Source organism: Perca flavescens, chromosome 13 (genome assembly GCF_004354835.1).
Source record: "Perca flavescens isolate YP-PL-M2 chromosome 13, PFLA_1.0, whole genome shotgun sequence".
Lineage (NCBI taxonomy): Eukaryota > Metazoa > Chordata > Actinopteri > Perciformes > Percidae > Perca > Perca flavescens.
Genome location: NC_041343.1, coordinates 32,826,939 through 32,852,462, shown reverse-complemented (window position 1 = coordinate 32,852,462; position 25,524 = coordinate 32,826,939). Strand labels below are relative to the sequence as shown.

The 25,524-nt window shown below is 43.9% G+C and overlaps 1 protein-coding gene across 5 annotated transcripts in view; it reads left to right on the top strand.

The window, feature by feature from the left end:
• The window catches only part of nup98 (nucleoporin 98 and 96 precursor), a 138,020-nt gene that overhangs the window by 98,815 nt on the left and 13,681 nt on the right, over positions 1-25,524 (top strand). For 4 of the 5 annotated variants that reach the window (XM_028595668.1, XM_028595669.1, XM_028595671.1 and 1 more), the window contains 17 exons: positions 39-179; positions 828-960; positions 1,097-1,189; positions 3,204-3,347; positions 4,081-4,214; positions 5,314-5,501; positions 6,014-6,130; positions 9,836-10,016; positions 11,094-11,208; positions 11,882-11,995; positions 12,261-12,399; positions 13,437-13,614; positions 14,363-14,524; positions 16,657-16,899; positions 20,827-20,959; positions 21,399-21,658; positions 24,504-24,682. In XM_028595668.1, the coding sequence (XP_028451469.1) occupies positions 39-179; positions 828-960; positions 1,097-1,189; positions 3,204-3,347; positions 4,081-4,214; positions 5,314-5,501; positions 6,014-6,130; positions 9,836-10,016; positions 11,094-11,208; positions 11,882-11,995; positions 12,261-12,399; positions 13,437-13,614; positions 14,363-14,524; positions 16,657-16,899; positions 20,827-20,959; positions 21,399-21,658; positions 24,504-24,682 (2,654 nt within the window). The remainder of the gene's footprint in view (positions 1-38; positions 180-827; positions 961-1,096; positions 1,190-3,203; positions 3,348-4,080; positions 4,215-5,313; positions 5,502-6,013; positions 6,131-9,835; positions 10,017-11,093; positions 11,209-11,881; positions 11,996-12,260; positions 12,400-13,436; positions 13,615-14,362; positions 14,525-16,656; positions 16,900-20,826; positions 20,960-21,398; positions 21,659-24,503; positions 24,683-25,524) is intronic. The other variant, XM_028595670.1, reaches the window with a different exon arrangement.

Below are 25,524 nucleotides of genomic sequence, written 5' to 3'. Positions count from 1 at the left end.
CTCACCTTGTAACTGACCGGTCCTCTCCTGTGATTCAGGGTCTGTTTGGGAACACGGCAACGCCGCAGACGGGTGGGTTGTTTGGCGCAGCTCAGCCGAGCACCGCCACTGGCGGCTTTGGGACGGGCACCGGGTTGTTCGGCGCAACCAACCCTGGATTCGGAGCTGTTGGCACACAGGTACAAACCAGACAAATTGTAGGAGCCCCATTTTAACAGGCAGACATCATCATACTGACGTACTTGTGGTCGAGACACAGGGTTACACAAGTTTTAATTTCTGCTACACCTGTGTTGAACCAATCAGGAAGGTCAGCTGCCTTTCAAACTACACTTTTGAAACTTGGCACTTCTCCATGAGCAGCATATACTAATGATTCTGATTCTTTGTATGTACATTCCTACATTGGTCATATATACATTGATCAGAATTCATTTGACAGGACCCCAGTATTAATGACTTCAAGGCACTCTCTTTTAGAAAAATACAAAGCCTTGGAGTTAACCTTATTGGTTTCTACATTATGTTTATCCCATCCAAAGAGCACCTTAAGCTAACTTTTTGAGTCCTGGAAGTGCTCCTCTACAGACATTTGATGGACCCCAGTATTAGTTCACTGCACTTTATTGTACTAGATTTAAGGCACAGCGGTGAACAGGGTAATTATTCAGTTCAAACTAAATCTGGGAACCTGTGCTTCTGTAAACAGAAAATGAAAGCACATGGTTTAGGGCATACAATCCAATAAGTGTGTGTGTGTGTGTGTGTGTGTGTGTGTGTGTGATATTCCAAACTGAACAAATTAACTAAAGTACTTGTGTGTGTAGAGTTTATTCGGCAATAAGACTGCTGGGTTTGGCACCACCACCACAAGCACCCCCTCCTTTGGCACAGGCACCGGGCTGTTTGGCAACAAGCCCTCCCTCACGCTGGGGCCGGGAACCAACCCCTCCACCTTCGGTAAGTCTGCTGGTATTCAGGGTGGACATATGTGACCTGTTGGTTTATAGAACATAAAGGGGAAACTTCTGTTGTAAATCAGCACTTCATTAATTACTCATTACTGAGTAGTGTTTTTGTTTTTCGCTTGGTGCAGGTTTTGGTGCAAACCCTGCTGCCGGGAGTCTTTTTGGGAACAAGCCGGCCACCGGAGGCCTGGGGGCTGCACTGGGAACCAGCTTCGGAGCAGGTACTGGATGAACCACAACATCAGGAAGGATCAAATAATAATACAGGGCTTAAACCAGGGTCTGATACATAAGAAAGCTGTAGAAATAAGAAAGCCGAATTGCTCCATGACCCTGCAACATAAATCAGCAACTACTTAGATAACCGTAATAATCGTTAAAAGTAATTTATCAAGGAGGAAATATTATTTGGGTCCAGCTTCTCAGCTGGTCTTCTATGATCATAAACTAAACAATCTTTGGGTTCTGGACCTGCAGCTTCATTCTGACTGTGTTAGGCAAAAAGTAAAGCAAATCTTTTCACGTTAGACCACATTGAGTTGCTGTACTGTGCCATCTGTACAGACTGCTTTGTAATATAGAGGTGAGAGGAAAAACAAGAGTGCCATAGAGGATCGATGGTGTTTTAAGCCCCCAACGTTGACTTCAAGGCAGCGCTGCGACCGTCTGCTTCAAGGCACCTAACCTTAAAGCTGCTTACACACCGACCAGACGGCCGATGGTCGGCAGTAGAGCCAGTGGGACCGATCAGTCTCCCCGAGTTGGTCCAAAAAGTTCCTCAGAACACACCGAAGACATGAGACGTAATCCGTCTCCATAACAGCAGGCGGCGCTAATCTGTAATGTCGGCCAAAAAAATTCAAACCGACAGCTGATTGGACGAACGCGCCACGTGGGGTCTGGCTGCTCCGGAAATTCAAAGCCAGACTGTCGCGGCGGCTCGTTTGAATACGATATCTCATATTGTACTAAAATAGTTCACCGAAACGTGTTTCTGGAAACATTTTAAGAGAAATAGGCCGTGCAGTTGCTGAATCTGTCTTCATTTCAGATCAACAAAGGTCAGTTTAAAAGATTTTCGTCAGATTTTGAGACTCTAGCTCATTCCCCTCCCCAGTTCCGGGTTAGCTCTAAACCAATCAGATCGGTCATTTGAGGCCAACTGCCGGCAGTGCCCGCCCCGCCGATTATACATGTCAAATTGGCCACAATGAAGGCCGACTCCACAGAACACACTGAACAGACTCGAGTCACGACCTCGCCAGACTCTCCAACGGCCGATTATCGGCTCTATGTGTCCGGGCCTTAACCCTAACCATTGCCTAATTCTAGTGCCTTCCAGGCAATTCAACAATTATAGACTTAATTTACAACCAGGGGTGGGAATCACCAGAGGCCTCACGACTTATGTCACGATACGATATTATTGCAATTTTAAACATTCTTGCAATATGCTGGCAACATTTGTTCATCTCACTTTAATTGTATTGCAGCAAAATGGTAGCTTGACAAGCCAGACCCCACATCAAGATGTGGGGTCTGGGAACTCACCAATGACGGGGCTCAATTCGAGGGGCGGGATAAACGGTTGTCTTTCAGATTCCCTCTGCACGTAAAAGGATAGCGCTACAACCAGGCAGAGCAAGAAGGTAGAGAAGCTAGTGGATAGGTTACATTTTTGCCGTATCTGGTCGGCAAAACTCCGAACACATCTTGCTTTTTTAAGAATGATTTCAGTGCCGTTCTTTTCTCAAAGAAAAGCTGAACTCCAAGTCTTCCAGAAGACCTCTGTTCCCAGCAGTAGCAGCCATAAGCCCCGCCCACTGACTCTATACACGATGTGATTGGCCTGACCAAAACTTTGTTTTTCCAGCTCGCAAGCCAACAGAGAGTTGCTAGACTGACCCTGGCTGCAAAATAAATTTGCTGCCACTAGGGTGCGTCTAGATTTCTAGACTAGCAAAATGAGCATTGTCAAGCAGACAAACTGACCAACATATGTATATGTTTGTATGTGTTTAAGAGATCCATACTTGGCGTCTGTGTATCGATACAGTATTGCCACTGAAAATATATGCTGTATCGATAATTTCCCCTCACCCCCAATTACAACACCTTCAATCTAGCTTCTGAAGTTGCAGGCTGAGGAGAGACAATCCTCACATGTATCAGTAAAACATTGTGTGTGTGTGTGTGTGTGTGTGTGTGTGTGTGTGTGTGTGTGTGTGTGTTCAGCAGTGGGCACAGGACAGTCGTCTCTGTTTGGGAATAACCAAGGTAAACTGGGTACCACACTGGGAACGATGGGAGCATTCGGAACGGCCGGAGGATTCAACAGCGGAGCCAGCGTGGGCTTCGGACCGCCACAGCAGCCAATCGGTGAGCAGCTGCACTCTGTCTCTGTCTGTCTGATCCAATCAGAAACATTTTAAAAGGCTTCTCAGACAAAAGAAATGGACTGGTCGAAACTGCAACCTTAATATCACAGTGAAATGAAAAATAATTTAATCAGTTATCAAACATTACAAGGTTAGTTGTAATAGTTTTTAATGTTCAATTAGCTTTTGTATTCTAGTTTTGACTTTTTGAATTTTTGTTTAGTTTGAGTCCTCTCTCTCTCCCTCCTCTCTCTCTCTCTCTCTCCCCCTCCCTCCTTCTCTCTCCCTCCCTCCCTCTTCTGCGTTGTTGAACTTTTGTTTTAGTTTGAGTTTTTCTCTCTCTCTCTCTCTCCCTCCCTCCCTCTCTTCCTCTCCCCCTCCTTCTCTCTCCCTCTCCCTCTCTCCCGCGTTGTTGAATTTTTGTTTAGTTTGAGTTTTTCAGAGTTAGCCACATTGTTGTAATGTGTTTTTTTTTTTTTTTTTTTTTTTTTTTTTTTTAACCTGGCAGTATATTCACTTTATTTTCAGTTTACTCAAAATATTTTTCACTTATTTTCCTGTTGAGTTTTACTATAATATCCCTGATGTGTGACTATTTTAAGACAAAACATTAGAACGTTAAATCTTTTCATTCTCCTTCTTGGAAAAGTGTTTTTTTTTTTTTTTTATCAGCTTTAAACAGTCCCGGTCCAGTTGGTAATAAGTTGTTTGATTTCTTTATTTTTCTCCTCCAGCGCTCACGGATCCGAACGGGGCGGCCGCCCAGCAAGCCATGCTTCAGCAGCAGCTCAGCAATCTGGCGTACTCGCCGTACGGAGACTCGCCGCTGTTCAGAAACCCGCTGTCAGACCCCAAGAAGAAAGAGGAGGTGAGAGTGACACAGCTGCAGTCTGCTGGTTCATAATTTGTCCTCACTGACTGACATTTGTACATTATTATAATCGTTTGTGGATTGCGGGCTAATCTTAATTCAGCATTCGTAATAAAACATTTTTATTTGGCCTTTATTTAATAGAGATGCTCTCTGAAGGTACCCTGGTCCCACCAGACTCTGGTCCACTAGCCTGGTCCCACCAGACTCTGGTCCACTAGCCTGGTCCCACCAGGTCCACTAGCCTGGTCCTACCAGACTCTGGTGCACTAGCCTGGTCCTACCAGACTCTGGTGCACTAGCCTGGTCCTACCAGACTCTGGTGCCTGGTCCTACCAGACTCTGGTGCACTAGCCTGGTCCTACCAGACTCTGGCCCACTAGCCTGGTCCTACCAGACTCTGGTCCACTAGCCTAGTCCTACCAGACTCTGGCCCACTAGCCTGGTCCTACCAGACTCTGGCCCACTAGCCTAGTCCTACCAGACTCTGGCCCACTAGCCTGGTCCTACCAGACTCTGGCCCACTAGCCTGGTCCTACCAGACTCTGGTCCACTAGCCTAGTCCTACCAGACTCTGGCCCACTAGCCTGGTCCTACCAGACTCTGGCCCACTAGCCTGGTCCTACCAGACTCTGGCCCACTAGCCTGGTCCTACCAGACTCTGGCCCACTAGCCTGGTCCTACCAGACTCTGGCCCACTAGCCTGGTCCTACCAGACTCTGGCCCACCTGGTCCTAGCCTGGTCCTGGTCCTACCAGACTCTGGCCCACTAGCCTGGTCCTACCAGACTCTGGCCCACTAGCCTGGTCCTACCAGACTCTGGCCCACTAGCCTGGTCCCACCAGACTCTGGCCCACTAGCCTGGTCCCACTCTGGCCCACTAGCCTAGTCCTGACTCTGGCCCACTAGCCTGGTCCCACCAGACTCTGGCCCACTAGCCTGGTCCTACCAGACTCTGATCCACTAGCCTAGTCCTACCAGACTCTGGTCCACTAGCCTGGTCCTACCAGACTCTGGTGCACTAGCCTGGTCCTACCAGAGTAGCACCAAAATCTTTCTCTAAGTATCCAATCACAACTCCTCTGTTTTCTGACAGCGTCTGAAACCAACCAATCCAACGGCCCAGAAGGCTCTGACCACGCCCACCCACTACAAGCTGACCCCTCGACCTGCGACCAGAGTCCGCCCCAAAGCGCTGACGTCATCAGGGGCCTCCAAGTCGCAGCTCTTTGACGGCCTGGACGATGATGAGCCCTCACTCACCAACGGAGCCTTCATTCCCAGGTAACCCAATCTGATCAGCACGGCATCTCTTTACATCTTAAGGTGCTCATATTATGCTTTTTGGCCCCTTCCCTTTCCTTTTATTGTGTTCTATTTTTTTTGTGCACATTTTAGCTTTACAAAGTGAACTAGAGAATGCAATTTCTGAAGAAATTGCGGTGTGAAGTTAAGTTAGCTATAAAAAAAAATTGAATTTACTGTGCTGCTCAAAGGCTACAACCAGCAACTACCGGCAACTTTTAAGGTGGAGTTTTTTCTTGCCTGTTACTCAACTAGGGATATCACAATTTTAAATCTGAAATTGATTGGAATGATCTTTTGATTTTGACTATTAAAATCAAAAGCAGGATCTGCGATTCCCCCAAATATGTTTTTTCTCTCTCCTCCTCCTCCGCCTCCTTGCGCACGTCTGAAGAAAAAAAAAAAAAAAAAAAAAAACGACACGGCGTAGCTTAGCGGCTGGCAGCATGACACCTGCTTCTTTCTGACTGTGTTTGTGTTTTTATTTACAGGAAGAGTATCAAGAAACTTGTGCTGAAGAACCTGAACAGCAGCCAGTACAGCAGTCCAATCAACAAAGAGACAGACGACCTCGCTTCACCTCCAGAGTATCCACAGAATGGACACAGGTGTGAACGCACACACACTTACTCATTCTGTCACACACCCCACTTACTCACTCACTCACTCCTCACTCACCCACACACACACACACTCACTCTCTCACTCACCCACACACACACACACTCACTCACTCACTCTCTCACCCACACACACACACACTTACTCATTCTGTCACACACCCCACTTACTCACTCACTCACTCACTCACCCACACACACACACACTCACTCTCCACACACACACACACACTCACTCTCACACACACCCACACACACACTCACTCATTCTGTCACACCCCCACCTCACTCACTCCTCCTCCTCCTCCTCTCACTCACCCACACACACACACTTACTCATTCTGTCACACACCCCACTTACTCACTTACTCACTCACTCACTCACTCACTCACTCACTCACCCACACACACACACTTACTCATTCTGTCACACACCCCCTTACTCACTCACTCCACTCACTCACTCACTCACTCTCACCCACACACACACTCATTTCTCACACACCCCACTTACTCACTCACTCACTCACTCTCTCACCCACACACACACTCACTCACTCTCTCACCCACACACACACACTTACTCATTCTGTCACACACCCCACTTACTCACTTACTCACTCACTCACCCACACACACACACTCACTCACTCACTCTCTCACCCACACACACACACTTACTCATTCTGTCACACACCCCACTTACTCACTTACTCACTCACTCACTCACTCACTCCTCTCACCCACACACACACACACTTACTCATTCTGTCACACACCCCACTTACTCACTCACTCACTCACTCACTCACTCACTCACACTCACTCACTCACTCACTCACTCTCTCACCCACACACACACACACTCACTCACTCACTCACTCACTCACACACACACACTTACTCATTCTGTCACACACCCCACTTACTCACTCACTCACTCACTCTCTCACCCACACACACACACACACTCACTCACTCACTCACTCACCCACACACACCTCACTCACTCACTCACCCACACACACACACACTTACTCATTCTGTCACACACCCCACTTACTCACTCACTCTCTCACCCACACACACACACTTACTCACTCTCTCACACACCCCACTTACTCACTCACTCACTCTCTCTCACCCACACACACACACACACCACTTACTCACTCTCTCTCACCCACACACACACCCACTTACTCACTCTCTCACCCACACACACCTCACTTACTCACTCTCTCACCCACACACACACTTACTCACTCTCACCCACACACACACCACTCACTCACTCTCTCACCCACACACACACACCTCACTTACTCACTCTCTCACCCACACACACACACCCTCACTCACTCTCTCACACACACACACCACTCACTCACTCTCTCTCACCCACACACACACACACTTACTCACTCTCTCACTCTCTCACCCACAGACACTTACTCACTCTCTCACCCACACACCACTCACTCACTCTCTCACCCACACACACACTTACTCACTCTCACCCACACACACACCACTTACTCACTCTCTCACCCACACACACTTACTCACTCACCCACACACACACTTACTCACTCACTCTCTCACCCACACACACACACTTACTCACTCTCTCACACACCCCACTTACTCACTCTCTCACACACCCCACTTACTCACTCACTCACTCTCTCTCACCCACACACACCACTTACTCACTCTCTCACCCACACACACACCTCACTTACTCACTCACTCTCACACACACACACACACACACCACTCACTCACTCTCTCACCCACACACACACACACACTTACTCACTCTCTCACTCTCTCACCCACACAGACACTTACTCACTCTCTCACCCACACACACACCACTCACTCACTCTCTCACCCACACACACACTTACTCACTCTCTCACCCACACACACACTTACTCACTCTCTCACCCACACACCACTCACTCACTCTCTCACCCACACACACCCACTCACTCCTCTCTCACCCACACACCACTCCTCACTCTCTCACCCACACACACACACTTACTCACTCTCTCACCCACACACACACTTACTCACTCTCACCCACACACACCACTCACTCACTCTCTCACCCCACACACACACTCACTCACTCTCTCACCCACACACACACACTTACTCACTCTCTCACACACCCCCACTCACTCACTCCTCTCTCTCTCCCCACACACACACACACCACTTACTCACTCTCTCTCACCACACACACCTTACTCACTCTCTCACCCACACACACACACTCACTCTCTCACACACCCCACTTACTCACTCACTCTCTCACCCACACACACACACACTTACTCACTCTCTCACACACCCCACTTACTCACTCACTCACTCTCTCTCACCCACACACACACACCACTTACCCACTCTCTCACCCACACACACACACCACTTACTCACTCTCTCACCCACACACACACCACTTACTCACTCTCTCACACACCCCCCACTCACTCACTCACTCACTCTCTCTCACCCACACACACACACACTTACTCACTCTCTCACACACCCCACTCACTCACTCACTCTCTCTCACCCACACACACACCACTTACTCACTCTCTCACCCACACACACACTTACTCACTCTCTCACACACCCCACTTACTCACTCACTCTCTCACCCACACACACACACTTACTCACTCTCTCACACACCCCACTCACTCACTCTCTCACCCACACACACCTCACTTACTCACTCTCTCACCCACACACACACTTACTCACTCTCTCACCCACACACACCACTCACTCACTCTCTCACCCACACACACACACTTACTCACTCTCTCACCCACACACACACACTTACTCACTCTCTCACCCACACACACCACTCACTCACTCACTCTCTCACCCACACACACACACTTACTCACTCTCACTTTCTCACCCACACGCACACTTACTCACTCTCTCACCCACACACCACTCACTCACTCTCTCATCCACACACACACACTTACTCAATCTCTCACTTTCTCACCCACACGCACACTCACTCTCTCACCCACACACACCACTCACTCCTCTCTCACCCACACACACACACTTACTCACTCTCTCACCCACACACACACACTTACTCACTCTCTCACCCACACACACCACTCACTCCTCACTCTCTCACCCACACACACACACTTACTCACTCTCTCACTTTCTCACCCACACGCACACTTACTCACTCTCTCACCCACACACACCACTCACTCACTCTCTCACCCACACACACACCACTCACTCACTCTCTCACCCACAGACCCCACTTACTCACTCACTCTCTCTCACCCACACACACACCACTCACTCACTCTCACACACACACACCACTTACTCACTCTCTCTCTCACACACACGCACACACACACACACACCTCACTCACTCACTTTCTCACTTATTCAAGCTCTCACTCACTCTTCAACCAAGCGGACTACAAACACACTCAGACGGAGTAAACTCACCCCCAACATTTTTATTGATTTTCTTTCAGATGTAAAAATATCATAATGGTTAATAGAAATAAGTATTTTTGTTAGTTTTCTGTGTTAAATATTTGTTTGTATGATAATTTGGACCTTGTAGATGATTTAATAATGCTGTGCCCTCCCCTTTATTCTTTCTGTTTGCAGTCATATGGAGGAGGAGGAGGAGATGCCCGGTCCCAGCAGCCGGACGGACGACGACCCGGAGGTCACCCAGTTCTACGTCAACCCCATCGCCAAGCCGATCCCGCAGGGCCGCATCCAGACCAGCCTGCAGGACACAATCAGCGACCTCAACATGCACAAACCGGTCAGGAACGGACTAGAGGTGAGCAGTCAAAGCCAGTGTCTAACAAACACTCACCAAGCGCTAAACGCTGGTTACGTTTTGTTTTTCAGTTTTAATTTGCGTGAAACCGCATCTACTTTGTTGTGTTCCTCTGCTCACACACACCGACCCGCAAACGCACCCACATACACACACACACACACACACACACACACTTACGCAAATAAACACACAAACATACATACATACAGTGAGGAAAATAAGTATTTGAACACCCTGCTATTTAGCAAGTTCTTCCACTTAGAAATCATGGAGGGGTCTGAAATTGTCATCGTAGGTGCATGTCCACTGTGAGAGACATAATCTAAAAAAAAAATACAAAAATCACAATGTATGATTTTTTTTAAACTATTTATTTGTATGATACAGCTGCAAATAAGTATTGCATATATGCAAAATAGCAGGGTGTTCAAATACTTATTTTCCTCACTATACATACATACATACATACATACATACATACATACGGACACACAGACGCAAACGCACACAAACACACACTGACATAAACGCACTTGTCACTTCTGTTTACTGATAGTTAGCGTTTACCTCAGGCTAATTATTTAAACAGTACCCCAACCACAATGTTTTGTGAAAAGTTGATTTCGGACAGTGACCACAGCTCCGACCTTTTTTGTTCGTGTGTAGCCTGAGACAGTTGAGACAACAGTAGGAGCTTTGACATCTACATTGATAATCAGTTCAATTATTAGAGAGATATAGAGATATTCAGACACATTTTATTATATTTTGTTGATTTAAATACACAGACGGGTTTTTATCTTCTTAGAAAACGTAGATGCTGATGTCAGGTTTTCACACACATTAGAAGGAAACATGAGAATTAATACACAGAGGGAAGAAGAGAATCCAGAAGGTCTGTCTGTCCTTAAAACAAGGGTAAAAGTAAATAAAAAAAAAAAACGGGCTTGAGTTTAAATCCTGTCTGTGTAACAAGACTGTGTCATCCAACCCAAATCCAAGAAAGAGTGCAAGTTCAGTGTATGTACTGTCAGTTTATAACTTTTAATGTTGCTCTGATATGTTTTTCCTTAGCTGAGCAGCGAGGATGTGTCTGCGTCTCTGGGAGATGAGTCTCTGCGAGACGAGTCTCTGCAGGAGGACAGAGAGGAGGAGCAGCAGGAGTCCCAACAGTCTCCTCACCCAGCAGGTCAGACACAAACACTTTCACTTGTCACTCTTTTGTGCTGTAATTTTAAACTGGTGGATTTGTGAGGACTATGGTTGACTATGCTCCTCAGGTCTCTGCAGGGTAAATCCAGACAGCTAGCTAGACTATCTGTCCAATCTGAGTTTTCCCTTGCACGACTAAAACTACTTTTGAACGTGCACATGTTCCACCAAAACAAGTTCCTTCCCGAGGCTATTTAGCAGAGGCACAGTGGCTCTGTCTGGCGCTTAGCGCTGCCCAAGACGATTGTGATTGGTTTAAAGAAATACCAATAAACCAGAGCACGTATTTCTCCATCCCAGAATGCTGTGTTGGAATTTGGCTTGGTGCCTAACACGTTAAAAAAGGCAGTACAGGAACGTACAGTACATAAAAGACAATCGCATAGACAATCATTCAAACCAGTAAAAAGCTGTAAACAACTTGTGCTATTGCAACTTCCCATAAAGTGTCTTGTGCAGTCAATTAAGTGCATTTAAATAAGGTGCGTTTTAGTACAGGTTTACTCTGCAAGGTGTCTGAGCATTAAGGAGCCTAATAGTGGCTAAGTACTGTTACAAAAGCGGCGTGTTTTTCCCCCTGAGACTTTGAACTCTCTTTCCAGAGGGCAGTAGTTGGAAGAGGGACCTATCTTCTCTGTTTGTTTTTTCAGGGATCGTTCTGAACCGTGTTGGTTATTACACCATCCCCTCCATGGAGGATCTGGCTGAGATGGTGGATGAAAACGGAAATTGTGTAGTGGACAACTTCACCATTGGCAGAAAAGGTAATGCCCACTTAGATCTCCTTTCTCAGAAGCTGCATTTCCGACATATATCAAAAATGATAGTTACACTCTTTTAAAAAGACGTAAGGTCTTGTCTGATGAGCAGCACTTTACTCAAACGCATCAGCTCGTTTTTAAAATGTTGCCGGAGTTTTCAACATGTGTGATTTTTCTAAAGAGACAAACCACCCTCAAGTTTGTATTGTGACCCCGCTGTCTCGATTGGACATGCGTCTCACCACTGTGCTCTGATTGGCCCTCGCAGGCTACGGCTCAATCTTCTTCCCCGGTGAGGTGAATGTGACGGGACTGAACCTCGATGAGATCGTCCACTTCAGGCGCAAAGAAGTCATCGTGTACCCGGACGACAAAACGAAGCCTCCACAGGGGGAGGGGCTAAACAGGTGAGAGGAGGAGAGGGACTGGGCAGTTACAGACGAGGGCCACGTTCAGCCACCACAAAACGAAGCAACAATTTTTATTTATTTTTTTAAATGGGTTGAACATGTGTGTGGCATCACTCTGCCTTTTTATTTACATGTTAACCGACACATCTCTGCTGATTGTTATCACCTACAACAGCAATTCTCAAGCTTTTTTTAAATAATGTTCCCGCTTTTAACAGATTTTTAATTTTTTTTTTTAAAGCTGTGTATCCCCTAACCAGCACGAATAATTTTTGGTAGAAAAAGAAAAGTCTCTATAAAGAGGAAGAATCCTGCGCTAGATTTACTAAACAACAGCCTTGGACCTGGAAAACATTTAAATGATGAAGAAAGGGGACAAACTTGGAAAAACACCGTAGAAAGAAGAGAGGCAACACTAGGGCGACAAAAGGGACTTAAAATTCCAAAGAGCGACAAACTTTTTTTTTTCTGCTTTTTTGAAAGAAGCAGAAAAACCCCGCTCTATGGTATTTTAAGCCCCCAATGTCACCTTTTAGGGCAGCGCTGCCACAGTCGACTTCAAGGCACCTAGCCTTTGCCTAATCCTTCCAGCACTAAAACACAAAACCCCAAAAAAAAAATTTGAAAAAAGAGAAGTAAGGAAGAAAGGCAAGAAGAGGTCAAAACAAACGACAAAACCTTCAAAAAAAGGTGACAAACTTAAAAAAAACTGACAAACCTGGGAAATAAAGACAGTAGAAGTAACTACAGCCTTGTAACTGAAAAACATTTTGCAAGCAATTTTACGTTCGCCCTGCAGTCCTCCAAAGTACCCCAAGGGGGACACGGACCCCCATTTGAGAAACACTGACCTACACTCCCACCAAACGAGAGAAAACCTATCTCAAAGCCTCTTCACACCGTTCCAAAACATGTCGTTCAGCATGGAAACGGTAGCAAAACGGTGCACACTGCTTTGAGATTGAACGTGCCCCACTTATGTTGTTAATCCACTTCCTGTCCTGATCCTGTTTCTTCTCTCTGTGGTGTCGTAGGCGAGCCGAGGTGACTCTGGACGGCGTTTGGCCAAACGACAAGACGGCCTGCACTCAGATCAGGAGCCCCGAGCGTCTGACGGAGATGAACTACGAGGGTCGGCTGGAGAAAGCCTCGCGTAAACAGGGAGCCCGTTTCCTGGAGTACAGAACGGAGACCGGATCATGGGTGTTTGAGGTCAGTCACTGCTGCACACATCGCTTCTGGGGAAAAAAGAACCATGTGTGATTTAAGGTTGACCCCGATCATTGAAATGTATTTTTATTTTTATGCCGTGGTGTAATTCTTTCTTTTGCTCGTCTAAGTATAATTTGCTGTACATGTACAGATCATTATTAATCTGTCACTTTCTTTCAATTTGAATACATTTATTTACTTTGGAAGTTATTTTGTAGCCTGTGCATTTCATTGTAGATTTTTCGTGATATAGGTCTTAAAATTGATTCATAAATTCATAATGGTCTTAATTTGACTCGGTAAAAACCTGCAGAAACCCTGAATAATAAGTAGTTCTCAGGTGTAGTTAATTAGTTTTTTTATTTCTTTTTAATGCCAAACATTCGGGGATTACAAGACACCACCATCCTTTTTTAACAGACATCTTCTGGTCTCGCCAGATACAAATCATGTGGAGAAATACATGAATAACAGAAAACTAAAAATTAAAAGACAAACAAATGTCTACAAATCATCTTGGTAAAGAGGTTTTTTTTCTCTTCACCCAGACTTTCTCAAGAAAACTGGTTTATTTATGTCTCACATGTGAACTGCCATCTCAGTCTTATCTCAGTCCATATTTACAAAATCAATGGGTTTTTGTCTTGCTAAACAAGGCATCCCGTTAACAATAAAAAGGAAACTGACTTCTCTCGCTCTCGCTCTCGCTCTCTCTCTCTCTCTCTCTCTCTCTCTCTCTCTCTCTCAGGTCGCCCATTTCTCCAAATATGGCCTCCAGGACTCTGACGAGGAGGACGATGTCCCGCCCAAAGCCGACCCCAAGAAGCTGAAGACGATGCTGCCGCTTCCTCCCTCCAGGCTGCAGCAACCACTGCCCTCCTCCCAGCAGCAGGTGGCGCCACAGGCTCAGGTAGAGCAGCCTGCGCCCATCAACACTCATCATCATCCTCACTGACACACCCGAGATGATTAAAGGAGCGTTTATCCAGCTGTTTGGTGGCAGGAGATTCTTTTTGAAAAGCTGCCTACTCTGTGTTTTGGTCGTTTTTTCAGGCCGGTGATGATAACGTTAAAACACTTTATAAATGTTATCGTTTTCACACACTATGATAATTCTAAAGCAAGTGTCTTGAGTAAAAGATTTTAAAGCTTTTTACACTTTTTCAGAAAGCTAAAGTTGACAAGAACTTTTAGGTCTTAGGAGCTTTAAAAAAAAAAAAAAAGTTATCACAGATTGCAAAAGTTGTAAGCTGTTTCTGATGCAGCTCAGTTCATAAGAGTCTTTCTAACAACAGCTTATCGATGTCAGTGTCGTCAACGAACAGAGCAGTAAACAATGCGAGAGCTGTGAATGAGCATAGAAAGAAGGTTGTGTCCGTATGTGAGAGTAGATAGAAAGGTGCAGTAGTAGAGAAATTGTCTGCTTTAAATATAAAATATGAATTGTCTGTCTTGTAGTTGACAGATCTAATGTCTATCTGCCAAATAAAATGGCTTGGAAGTAGAACATTGATGTTTCCAGAGATGGAAGACAGAAAACACACACACACACCAAATTTAACACTTTAAAGTTTCTTTAAATATTTTTTGTTATGCGAAATCCACACTTTTCACACTGGCATGAATTGGATCCACCGCACTTAATTAAAAGGAAAATATGTCACTTTTTAAAGCTGGTTTGCCTCTTACTCGCATTATTTCCTTACAAGCGATGCTTTTTTTTTTTTTTTTTTTTTTTTTTTAATCACTTCCTGCTAACTTTAAGGAGAACACAGAGGGCAAAACAACATCAGCATCTGTTTGAACCGAATATTCTCTGGTCCAGCTCAGCGTGTTGTTCAACACTGCGGCTCTCTGTAATCGTTCGGCTACACCGATAACACACTCTACTGTCCTGCTCTTACAGACGTGAACTAATCACAGACAGTTTCCTCGTTCGTAGACCGACAGAGGTTCATAGCTGCAGAGTGAATGTAGGGGAAACGCAATGGATATGTGGTGTTAATTTAAAGATTGGCTTGTACAATTACAGAGGAAACACTGCAGAAGTACGCAGTTGGATGTATTTTCTGTTCTTCTACCTGGCACACACACACACACACACACACACGTATTGGGAAGTGTCCTTACGTTGTAACAAATAATTTAACTTGACAGTCTTGCATAGAAAATGTATTTTCACCATCAGGAAACCTTCACCTGATCTCTTGTTTTAAGGTCTTCTTAATGAATTCATATAAAGAATGTCTGCAGGTCTTATCATTATATAAGTATATTTTAATGAGTTTCTTGTCGGCAACTATAAAGTTTGTCATGTTCAACATTAAGTTGTAGAGTCAAACGTCTATAAACATTTTAGGCTCCAACCTGCTTCATGATTGTGTGACATGAATTGTAATTATTTTCTTATTTTTTGCAATTAATGAAAGAAACTAATAAAGTTAATGAAGATGACATTTAATCTTTGGTCTGTAAAGTTTCTGTGAAGATCGGCTTCTCAAAGTCTGCTGATTGGATGTGTCCAGTGATTAAATCACATTTCTTGTGAAGTAAAGTCAGACATCTGCGTCTGTCTTGAGTTATTACATTTTTCTTTTTATTAAAAAGTTATCTTTAGAATAAAGATGTTATTTTGATTATGGAAAATATTGAGTTAAGGTCATGGGGAACGGGATATGAATCAAAATAAACAATGATTCACTGGCCAGAGATCAGTGGATGGTTTATCAACGATCAGGCAACATTATCACAAATTATACACTCCTGTAGCTCAAAAAAAAAATATAAAGAAATGTATTAAATTTGTTGTCCATGAATCCTTATTTTCCTTATTTATAAACTTATTCCAGCCTGCTCTTTGGCTGGAACAAGTTAAAAAGTACCTGAACGCGAAGAAAGTAATTTATAAAGTTCAACAATCTTAATAGTGTTGGCTTGATCTCTTATAGTGTCTGTGTGTCTGTGTGTCTGTGTGTCTGTGTGTGTGTGTGTGTGTGTGTGTGTGTGTGTGTGTGTGTGTGTGTGTGTGTGTGTGTGTGTCAGTCCACTGTTGTCGTGGATCTTCCGGGTGGCGTGGCAGAGCTGGACAGCGACATGGCCGACATCACTCAGAGCTTCCCGACAGAGAGCATGCTGGGAGGAGAGGAAGACAGCGACCAGCTGTTAGCGGGGGAGATGGAGGTGGCGAGCGGGAAGCTCGGAGGTTTGACCTATGCGGAGCTCAACGGCGTCTCTGCGTCCAGCCACATGGCGTCCTCGCTGGGGATCAACCCGCACACGCTCCAGGTAGAGACGCAGTCCTCGCAAACACAAACACGGTACCAGCTGGGTCTTAAACCTACGTTGTGTAATTTATAATACATTAGCCAAAGAGGGACATACCTCCATCTTTATAATTCATTAGCCAAAGAGGGACATACCTCCATCTTTATAATACATTAGCCAAAGAGGGACATACCTCCATCTTTATAATACATTAACCAAAGAGGGACATACCTCCATCTTTATAATACATTAACCAAAGAGGGACATACCTCCATCTTTATAATACATTAGCCAAAGAGGGACATACCTCCATCTTTATAATACATTAGCCAAAGAGGGACATACCTCCATCTTTATAATACATTAGCCAAAGAGAGACATACCTCCATCTTTATAATACATTAGCCAAAGAGGGACATACCTCCATCTTTATAATACATTAGCCAAAGAGACACATACCATCTTTATAATACATTAGCCAAAGAGAGACATACCTCCATCTTTATAATACATTAGCCAAAGAGAGACATACCTCTATCTTTATAATACATTAGCCAAAGAGGGACATACCTCCATCTTTATAATACATTAGCCAAAGAGAGACATACCTCCATCTTTATAATACATTAGCCAAGAGAGACATACCTCCATCTTTATAATACATTAGCCAAAGAGAGACATACCTCCATCTTTATAATACATTAGCCAAAGAGACATACCTCCATCTTTATAATACATTAGCCAAAGAGGGACATACCTCCATCTTTATAATACATTAGCCAAAGAGAGACATACCTCCATCTTTATAATACATTAGCCAAAGAGAGACATACCTCCATCTTTATAATACATTAGCCAAAGAGAGACATACCTCCATCTTTATAATACATTAGCCAAAGAGAGACCTACCTCCATCTTTATAATAACTTAGCCAAAGAGAGACATACCTCCATCTTTATAATACATTAGCCAAAGAGGGACATACCTCCATCTTTATAATACATTAGCCAAAGAGGGACATACCTCCATCTTTATAATACATTAGCCAAAGAGGGACATACCTCCATCTTTATAATACATTAGCCAAAGAAAGACATACCTCCATCTTTATAATACATTAACCAAAGAGGGACATACCTCCATCTTTATATTACATTAGCCAAAGAGGGACATACCTCCATCTTTATAATACATTAGCCAAAGAGAGACATACCTCCATCTTTATAATACATTAGCCAAAGAGAGACATACTTCCATCTTTATAATACATTAGCCAAAGAGGGACATACCTCCATCTTTATAATACATTAGCCAAAGAGAGACATACCTCCATCTTTATAATACATTAGCCAAAGAGAGACATACCTCCATCTTTATAATACATTAACCAAAGAGGGACATACCTCCATCTTTATAATACATTAGCCAAAGAGGGACATACCTCCATCTTTATAATACATTAGCCAAAGAGAGACATACCTCCATCTTTATAATACATTAGCCAAAGAGAGACATACCTCCATCTTTATAATACATTAGCCAAAGAGGGACATACCTCCATCTTTATAATACATTAGCCAAAGAGAGACATACCTCCATCTTTATAATACATTAGCCAAAGAGAGACATACCTCCATCTTTATAATACATTAGCCAAAGAGAGACATACCTCCATCTTTATAATACATTAGCCAAAGAGGGACCTACCTCCATCTTTATAATACATTAGCCAAAGAGGGACATACCTCCATCTTTATAATACATTAGCTTTTATAATACAAAGAAAGGGGACATACCTCCATCTTTATAATACATTAACCAAAGAGGGACATACCTCCATCTTTATATAATACATTAGCCAAAGAGGGACATACCTCCATCTTTATAATTCATTAGCCAAAGAGGGACATACCTCCATCTTTATAATACATTAGCCAAAGAGGGACATACCTCCATCTTTATAATTCATTAGCCAAAGAGGGACATACCTCCATCTTTATAATACATTAGCCAAAGAGCGACATACCTCCATCTTTATAATACATTAGCCAAAGAGGGACATACCTCCATCTTTATAATACATTAGCCAAAGAGGGACATACCTCCATCTTTATAATACATTAGCCAAAGAGGGACATACCTCCATCTTTATAATAACTTAGCCAAAGAGGGACATACCTCCATCTTTATAATACATTAGCCAAAGAGGGACATACCTCCATCTTTATAATACATTAGCCAAAGAGGGACATACCTCCATCTTTATAATACATTAGCCAAAGAGGGACATACCTCCATCTTTATAATACATTAACCAAAGAGGGACATACCTCCATCTTTATAATACATTAACCAAAGAGGGACATACCTCCATCTTTATAATACATTAGCCAAAGAGAGACATACCTCCATCTTTATAATACATTAGCCAAAGAGGGACATACCTCCATCTTTATAATACATTAGCCAAAGAGAGACATACCTCCATCTTTATAATACATTAGCCAAAGAGAGACATACCTCCATCTTTATAATACATTAGCCAAAGAGAGACATACCTCCATCTTTATAATACATTAGCCAAAGAGGGACATACCTCCATCTTTATAATACATTAGCCAAAGAGAGACATACCTCCATCTTTATAATACATTATCCAAAGAGAGACATACCTCCATCTTTATAATACATTATCCAAAGAGAGACATACCTCCATCTTTAGAATACATTAGCCAAAGAGAGACATACCTCCATCTTTAGAATACATTAGCCAAAGAGGGACATACCTCCATCTTTATAATACATTAGCCAAAGAGGGACATACCTCAGTCTTTCGCCCTCTTACACTCTGTTGCACCGTGACGAATGCCAGGGGGAGATTACTTGCCAGAGAGGCGACAAAGAGATTTAAAACAACGCGACAGGCAGAGCAACAAGACCAAAGTTAATATTGGAGTGGCTAGAACAGCTCCGTGGAAACGATGGAGGTCCTAAGAGATCATTATGGGTTCGGCCACCATAGGAGGAAGGGCTAGAAAGTAGTAATCAGTTGGTTGTCATATACAATTTCACCGCTAGATGGGAGAAATTCTTACACAATGTAGCTTTAAAGTATTAAACACAAACACAGGGTACCAGCGGGGTCTTAAAGTACTAAATGTATTATTCTAAAAAATTATTGTTTACAAAGTGTAACATTTTATTTACAGAGGTCTTGGATTGTAGGGTTAAATAAATGGTGGATGTTATACGACAGTACTGTTAATGTCAATGGTTTGCTTTACGCAAAACTGAAAATTATGTGGAATGGGTGCAAATTAGGGCTGCTCCCTCTTAGCCGATTAGTCGACTAATCGGTCGTTTTGGTCTTAATCAACTTCGATTTTTTTAGTCCATTAGTCATGTTTGATGCTTTTTTCATGCTGATTGACTTATTTCCAAGAAATGTATGAACACATCTCTGGTAAACACAAGAATTAAAGTGGTGCTTTTAGCACGACTCTTTGTGGAGAAACTCAGATTTACAGATCTGTCGATTAAATCAACTAATCGATTAGTCGATACAGTTGAATGTGTGTTAGTCGACTAAGAATTTCTTCAATCGAGCACAGCCCTAGTGCAAATCTCTGGTGCCAGTCAGTTGGTAGGAAATAAAACTAAACGTCTCACCCCTTGTGTATTAAATATGAATATCAGTATTAGTGTAATATTGTTTTTTTTTATCAAATTCAGGTAACGTTACTTGGTAAATGGTTATTTTGTTGTGCTTTGAATCCAAACTGGTTTTCCCTTATATGGCTCTGTAGTTGGCATTAGATTTCATCCTAAGTGCTTTTTAAAAAGTCTTAAATGTAACTTGGGGTTACCCTGCAAACAGGAAGTGCATCACTCCATCGGGCTGCCGCCATAATAAAACCGCTGTTGAATCTTCTTGTCTTTTGTCGGCAGATCATGAAGGCGTCTCTGTTTGCGGATGATGAAGAGGAGAGCGACATGTTCCAGAGTCAGGGAGCGATGAAAGTCTCCACGGACGTCTCGTCTCCTCGCCTCGTCCTGCCGGGATCTCAGGGCCGACCCTCCGGTACGAAACACAAACTTCCATCCACTTCCTCTTTTATTTTTGTAACCTTTTATTTATTCAGGGATGTTTCTCTTGCTCTCTCTCTCTCTCTCTCTCTCTCTCTCTCTCTCTCTCTCTCTCTCTGTCTCACTGTCTGTCTCTGTGTGTCTCTCGGTCTCTGTGTGTCTCTTTTTCTCTCTGTCTCTCTCTCTCTCTCTCTGTTTCTGTCTCTCTCAATGTCTGTCTCTGTGTGTCTCTCGGTCTGTGTGTCTCTTTTACTCTCTTTTTCTCTCTGTCTCTCTCTCTCTCTTTTCTCTCTGTGTGTCTCTCTGTCTCTGTCTGTCTCTTTCTCTCACTGTCTCTTTGTGTGTCTCTCGGTCTATCTTTTTCTCTCTGTGTGTCTCTCTCTTTTCTCTCTCTCTCTCTCTCTCTCTCTCTCTCTCTCTCTCTCTCTCTGCAGTGGGAGGTCTCCTTCAGACTCGTTTTACCTCCGGCCTCTTCTCTCAGATGTCAGACTCTCCCCGTCCTCCTCTTCTTCCTCCTTCTCTCTCCCGGGGGTCTCCAGCAGCTGCCGAACAGTCCCGGTTGTTACACTGGGCCGGGCCGGGCCCTTCGTCCTTCATGCTGCCCTCCAGAACGCCAGAGCCTACCGTCAGGACGGTTGGCGTCCGGCGGCTGGGTGGCCCCGTCCCCATCAAAGAGTCGGTCACTCAGGGGAAGGTTCGTACTCACTTTTGTTTTATATTTGAATAGGGCTGGGTACTGAACGTCGATACTTTTATGGTATCGAAAAATAATACTCCAATCCTATGAGTAGCGAAAAATTCTTTATCTTTCGGTACAACATTTCGGTTCCAAAAGCATCTGAGCTCGTAAGCACAAGCTTATCTGTCCTCTCTGCATATTGACACAGAGCGGAGCTCCGACCGACACACACACACACACACACACACACACACACACACACACACACACACGGAGAGGTGCGGACGGAGTAAACTGTCTGCAGTTTTGTTGAAGTCTCAGAGAGTCACGGTGTCTCAAGTGTAGTTACAGTTTTGTTTTCTTCTCAGTTTGCTGCGATATGATATTAATGGCGAGCCGAAAGCGGTCGCGGTGCTGTTGACGTTACACTTCCTCTTAGACAAGCAGCCACAACGGTGGTTTCTCTGCCCTGATGCGTGACTGACAGGCTGAGCTTGTAAGGCAAGGCACTTTTATTAATGTTACTCTGAGTGAGCATTTTTACCTGATTTTTTTAATTTTGATAACTGTTTTCATTCACATTTAAGGTGGAAAATAAAAGCTTTGTGTTTAATCTATTTTTGTTGATGTTGAAATGAATTTGAAAACATACGGTATTGAAAAAAGTATCGTTAGGAATCGGTTTCGAAACCGAGGTATCGAAATTGGCACCGGATCGAAAGATTCTGAACGATACCCAGCCCTATATTTGAATGATTTGAGAAAAAAAATCTCAGGTCAAAGAATGAACGATGTACAGAGTTTCATTCACTGTGTGAAATGATGGTGGAGCACGTATTTGTATAACTAGAGCTAAAGGCCGTTTTATGGTTCTGCGCAGGCTCCACCCAGAGCTTTCGCGGTCGCCTACATAAGTGGCCTGATATTTATACTTGTGCGCTGGTGTGAGCGTCGCCGGCGTGTGTGTGGGGAGTGAGTGATAGAGCGAGGGATCAGTGACAGCGATTATTTTGAAGTGCCCATATTATGCTCATTTTCAGGTTCATAACTGTATTTTAAGGTTGTACCAGAATAGGTTTACATGGTTTAATTTTCAAAAAACACCATATTTTAGTTGTACTACACAGCTCTCTCTCACTGCTGCACCCCCTCTCACCTGGTTTCTGTTTTAGCTAAAGAGTGAGACCTCTTCATCTTCTTCTTCTGTACTATCTTTGATTGCACTCGCACATGCTCAGTAGCTCAGATGTAGAGCATGTCAGCTAGGTAACTCTAGAGACAGTAAAAGAAAGGCTGTTTCTCCAACTTTGGTCAGTTACCAGGCAGGATCAGCTGGGAGACTTCTTCTAAACCAGGGAGCACATGGAAGTAGTTCTTTTGTAGATTATGGTGAACTTGTATGTGTTGTAGCAGTGCTTTGCTATTGAGAACGACGTAGCATGCTAGCGTTAGCATGCTAACGCTAACGCTAAGAGCTAACGGTTGTGGTTAGCCAGCTCATTTCGGTCCGAGCCGAATTTGAACAGCTCAGACTGAAAGCAGGACACATTCAGAAACCGTATCTCACTCAAAACAGCATGGATGGATTTTTTTCAAAGTCTGTATGTGTGTGGAAGCACCAGAGACACAAAAGAACACCCCAAATCCCAGAAAAAGTGTTTTTTCATAATATGGGCACTTTAAGAGTGAGTAGTAACTCTAGAGTCATAGTGAGAGAAACGAAAAGTCTCCCCTGTTCTTTCTGACCACGGTGGGAGATCTGTAGCAGGAGAAGTTAACCCTCTCCTTGATTTCATGTTGTTGATGGAGAAGGAGAACCAGGAGATGAGTGGGGGGGATGCAACGCTACCAAGCCACAGCCGACGTGTAGTTACGCCGTTGATTCAACGCACAACCATAAAACTGCTAGATCAACGGCAGAACATTTTTAGGATAAAGCCTGACCGCTGTGTGTTTCCGTTCTTAAACGCAGTTCTCTTTGGGAAACAACAAACTTCGAGCTAGCAGTCTACATGCTGAAAATGTCTTGTCTGAAAAGTTAAGAAGAAGATTTGGGCAGTGCAACAAGGCAGACCTGCTTGTTTCTTTCGGGGAATGATAGTAAAAATGTAAAAAGAATACGTTTAGGGCATTTCCTCTCTAACTGGGATGGTTTGGGAACGATTGGTGGGATTGCTGGTGGGATTACTTGCAGTGTTTTCTTGTGGGGGTTGCAAATGTTCCACCCAAACAAGTTCCTTCCCGAGATTTAGAAGAAGCCACCGTCGCTGCGTCCGGAGCTTAGCGCCGCCCAAGACCATTGTGATTGGTTAAAAGAAATGCCAACAACCCAGACCATCTTTTTCTCCTATCCCAGAATGCATCCGTGGTGTAGTGTTAGAAAAATGATGCTTTTGTATCCAAACTGCTGTTTCTGTTTTAGTATTTGTCTTTCATGCGTTAATCATGAAAGCTGAGTGACCTTGCAAAGAGCACAGCATGTATCCTGAGGGCAGAACGCATAATGTGGAGGAGATGCCGGGCATGACCAGAGATTAGAAGAAGAAAAGCTACTGATTGCATGAACCGAATAACTAAACTTGACTCCCAACTCCTTTTTAAAAAGACATTGTTGTTAACAACAATCTTGCATCACTTTCTGTACTTATGCTGAAGTGCTGTAAACTGGCTGTACTTGCTGCAAGTAAACAGACTTCAACTCCAGTGATTTTGTCCATTCTTTGATAAATAATTATCATATAACATGTAGCCAGACCTTCCTCCACAGTGTTGTGGAGATAGAGCTGGAAATGCGAGACTGTTGGAGTAACAAAGACACAAAAAACTAATTTGTCTCTTCATTTATGTTGTTGTCTTGCAGGGGAGTTTGTTGATGGACGCCGCGCTGTTCGCGGGTCGTTCCTTTCGGGTTGGGTGGGGTCCCGGCTGGACGCTGGCACACTGCGGCCACCGGCTGAGCTCACCGCCAACCAAACAGCTTGACCGCCAAGAACTGACCAAAACTGACTACAGCTTCCTGCCAAAACCTGCCAGGAAACCGTAAGACACACACCACACACACATATCCCTTTACTACTACCGTATTTTCCGGACTATAAGTCACACTTTTATTCCTACTTTGGCTGGTCCTGCGACTTATAGTCAGGTGCGACTTATATATAAAAATATATATAATTTAACATGTTTTTACATGTTAATTCATACTGAAAACATTACCGTCTACAGCCTCGAGAGGGCGCTCTAGGCTTGTGACAACTAGAACGCTCCTCCTAAAGACAACTGAGAAAGAAAAGAGACAAACTGCAGGTAGTAAAATATGCAGCCCCGAAAACGGTAATCGAGCAGCAGAAAGAGTCTGAAATGAGGGAGAAACTTATGAGGGAGACTGGCGAAAAGGTGACTCTTACTGCAATGAAGAAAACAAAGAAAGCTAATCGGCTAATTGTGGGCTGAAAGATGTCCAGAGGAGGAGGAAGGAGTCTGGAGGGGCTCGTTCACGGTGCAGTTACGTCTCCACGTCTTTTAATACCTCCATGCTCCACGCCCTGCTAGCTAGTTGTTCTGGGTGCTATTGTATAGTTCAATAACTGTTAATGTGTTACGGTAACATACCGGACACCTACCGTATTCAGCGTATTGTTCTGTGTGCTATTGTGTAGTTGAATAACTCTTGTATTTATATTCTAAATAAATGCGACTTATAGTCCGGTGCGACTTATATGTTTTTTTTCTCTTCATGACGCATTTTTTGACTGATGCGACTTATACTCTGGAGCGACTTATAGTCCGAAAAATACGGTACTATACTTGTCAAAATAGTTGGCAATTAATTTAAGAGCTGACCGCTAGTTGATTAATCTTTGCAGCTCTAATGTGTTAAA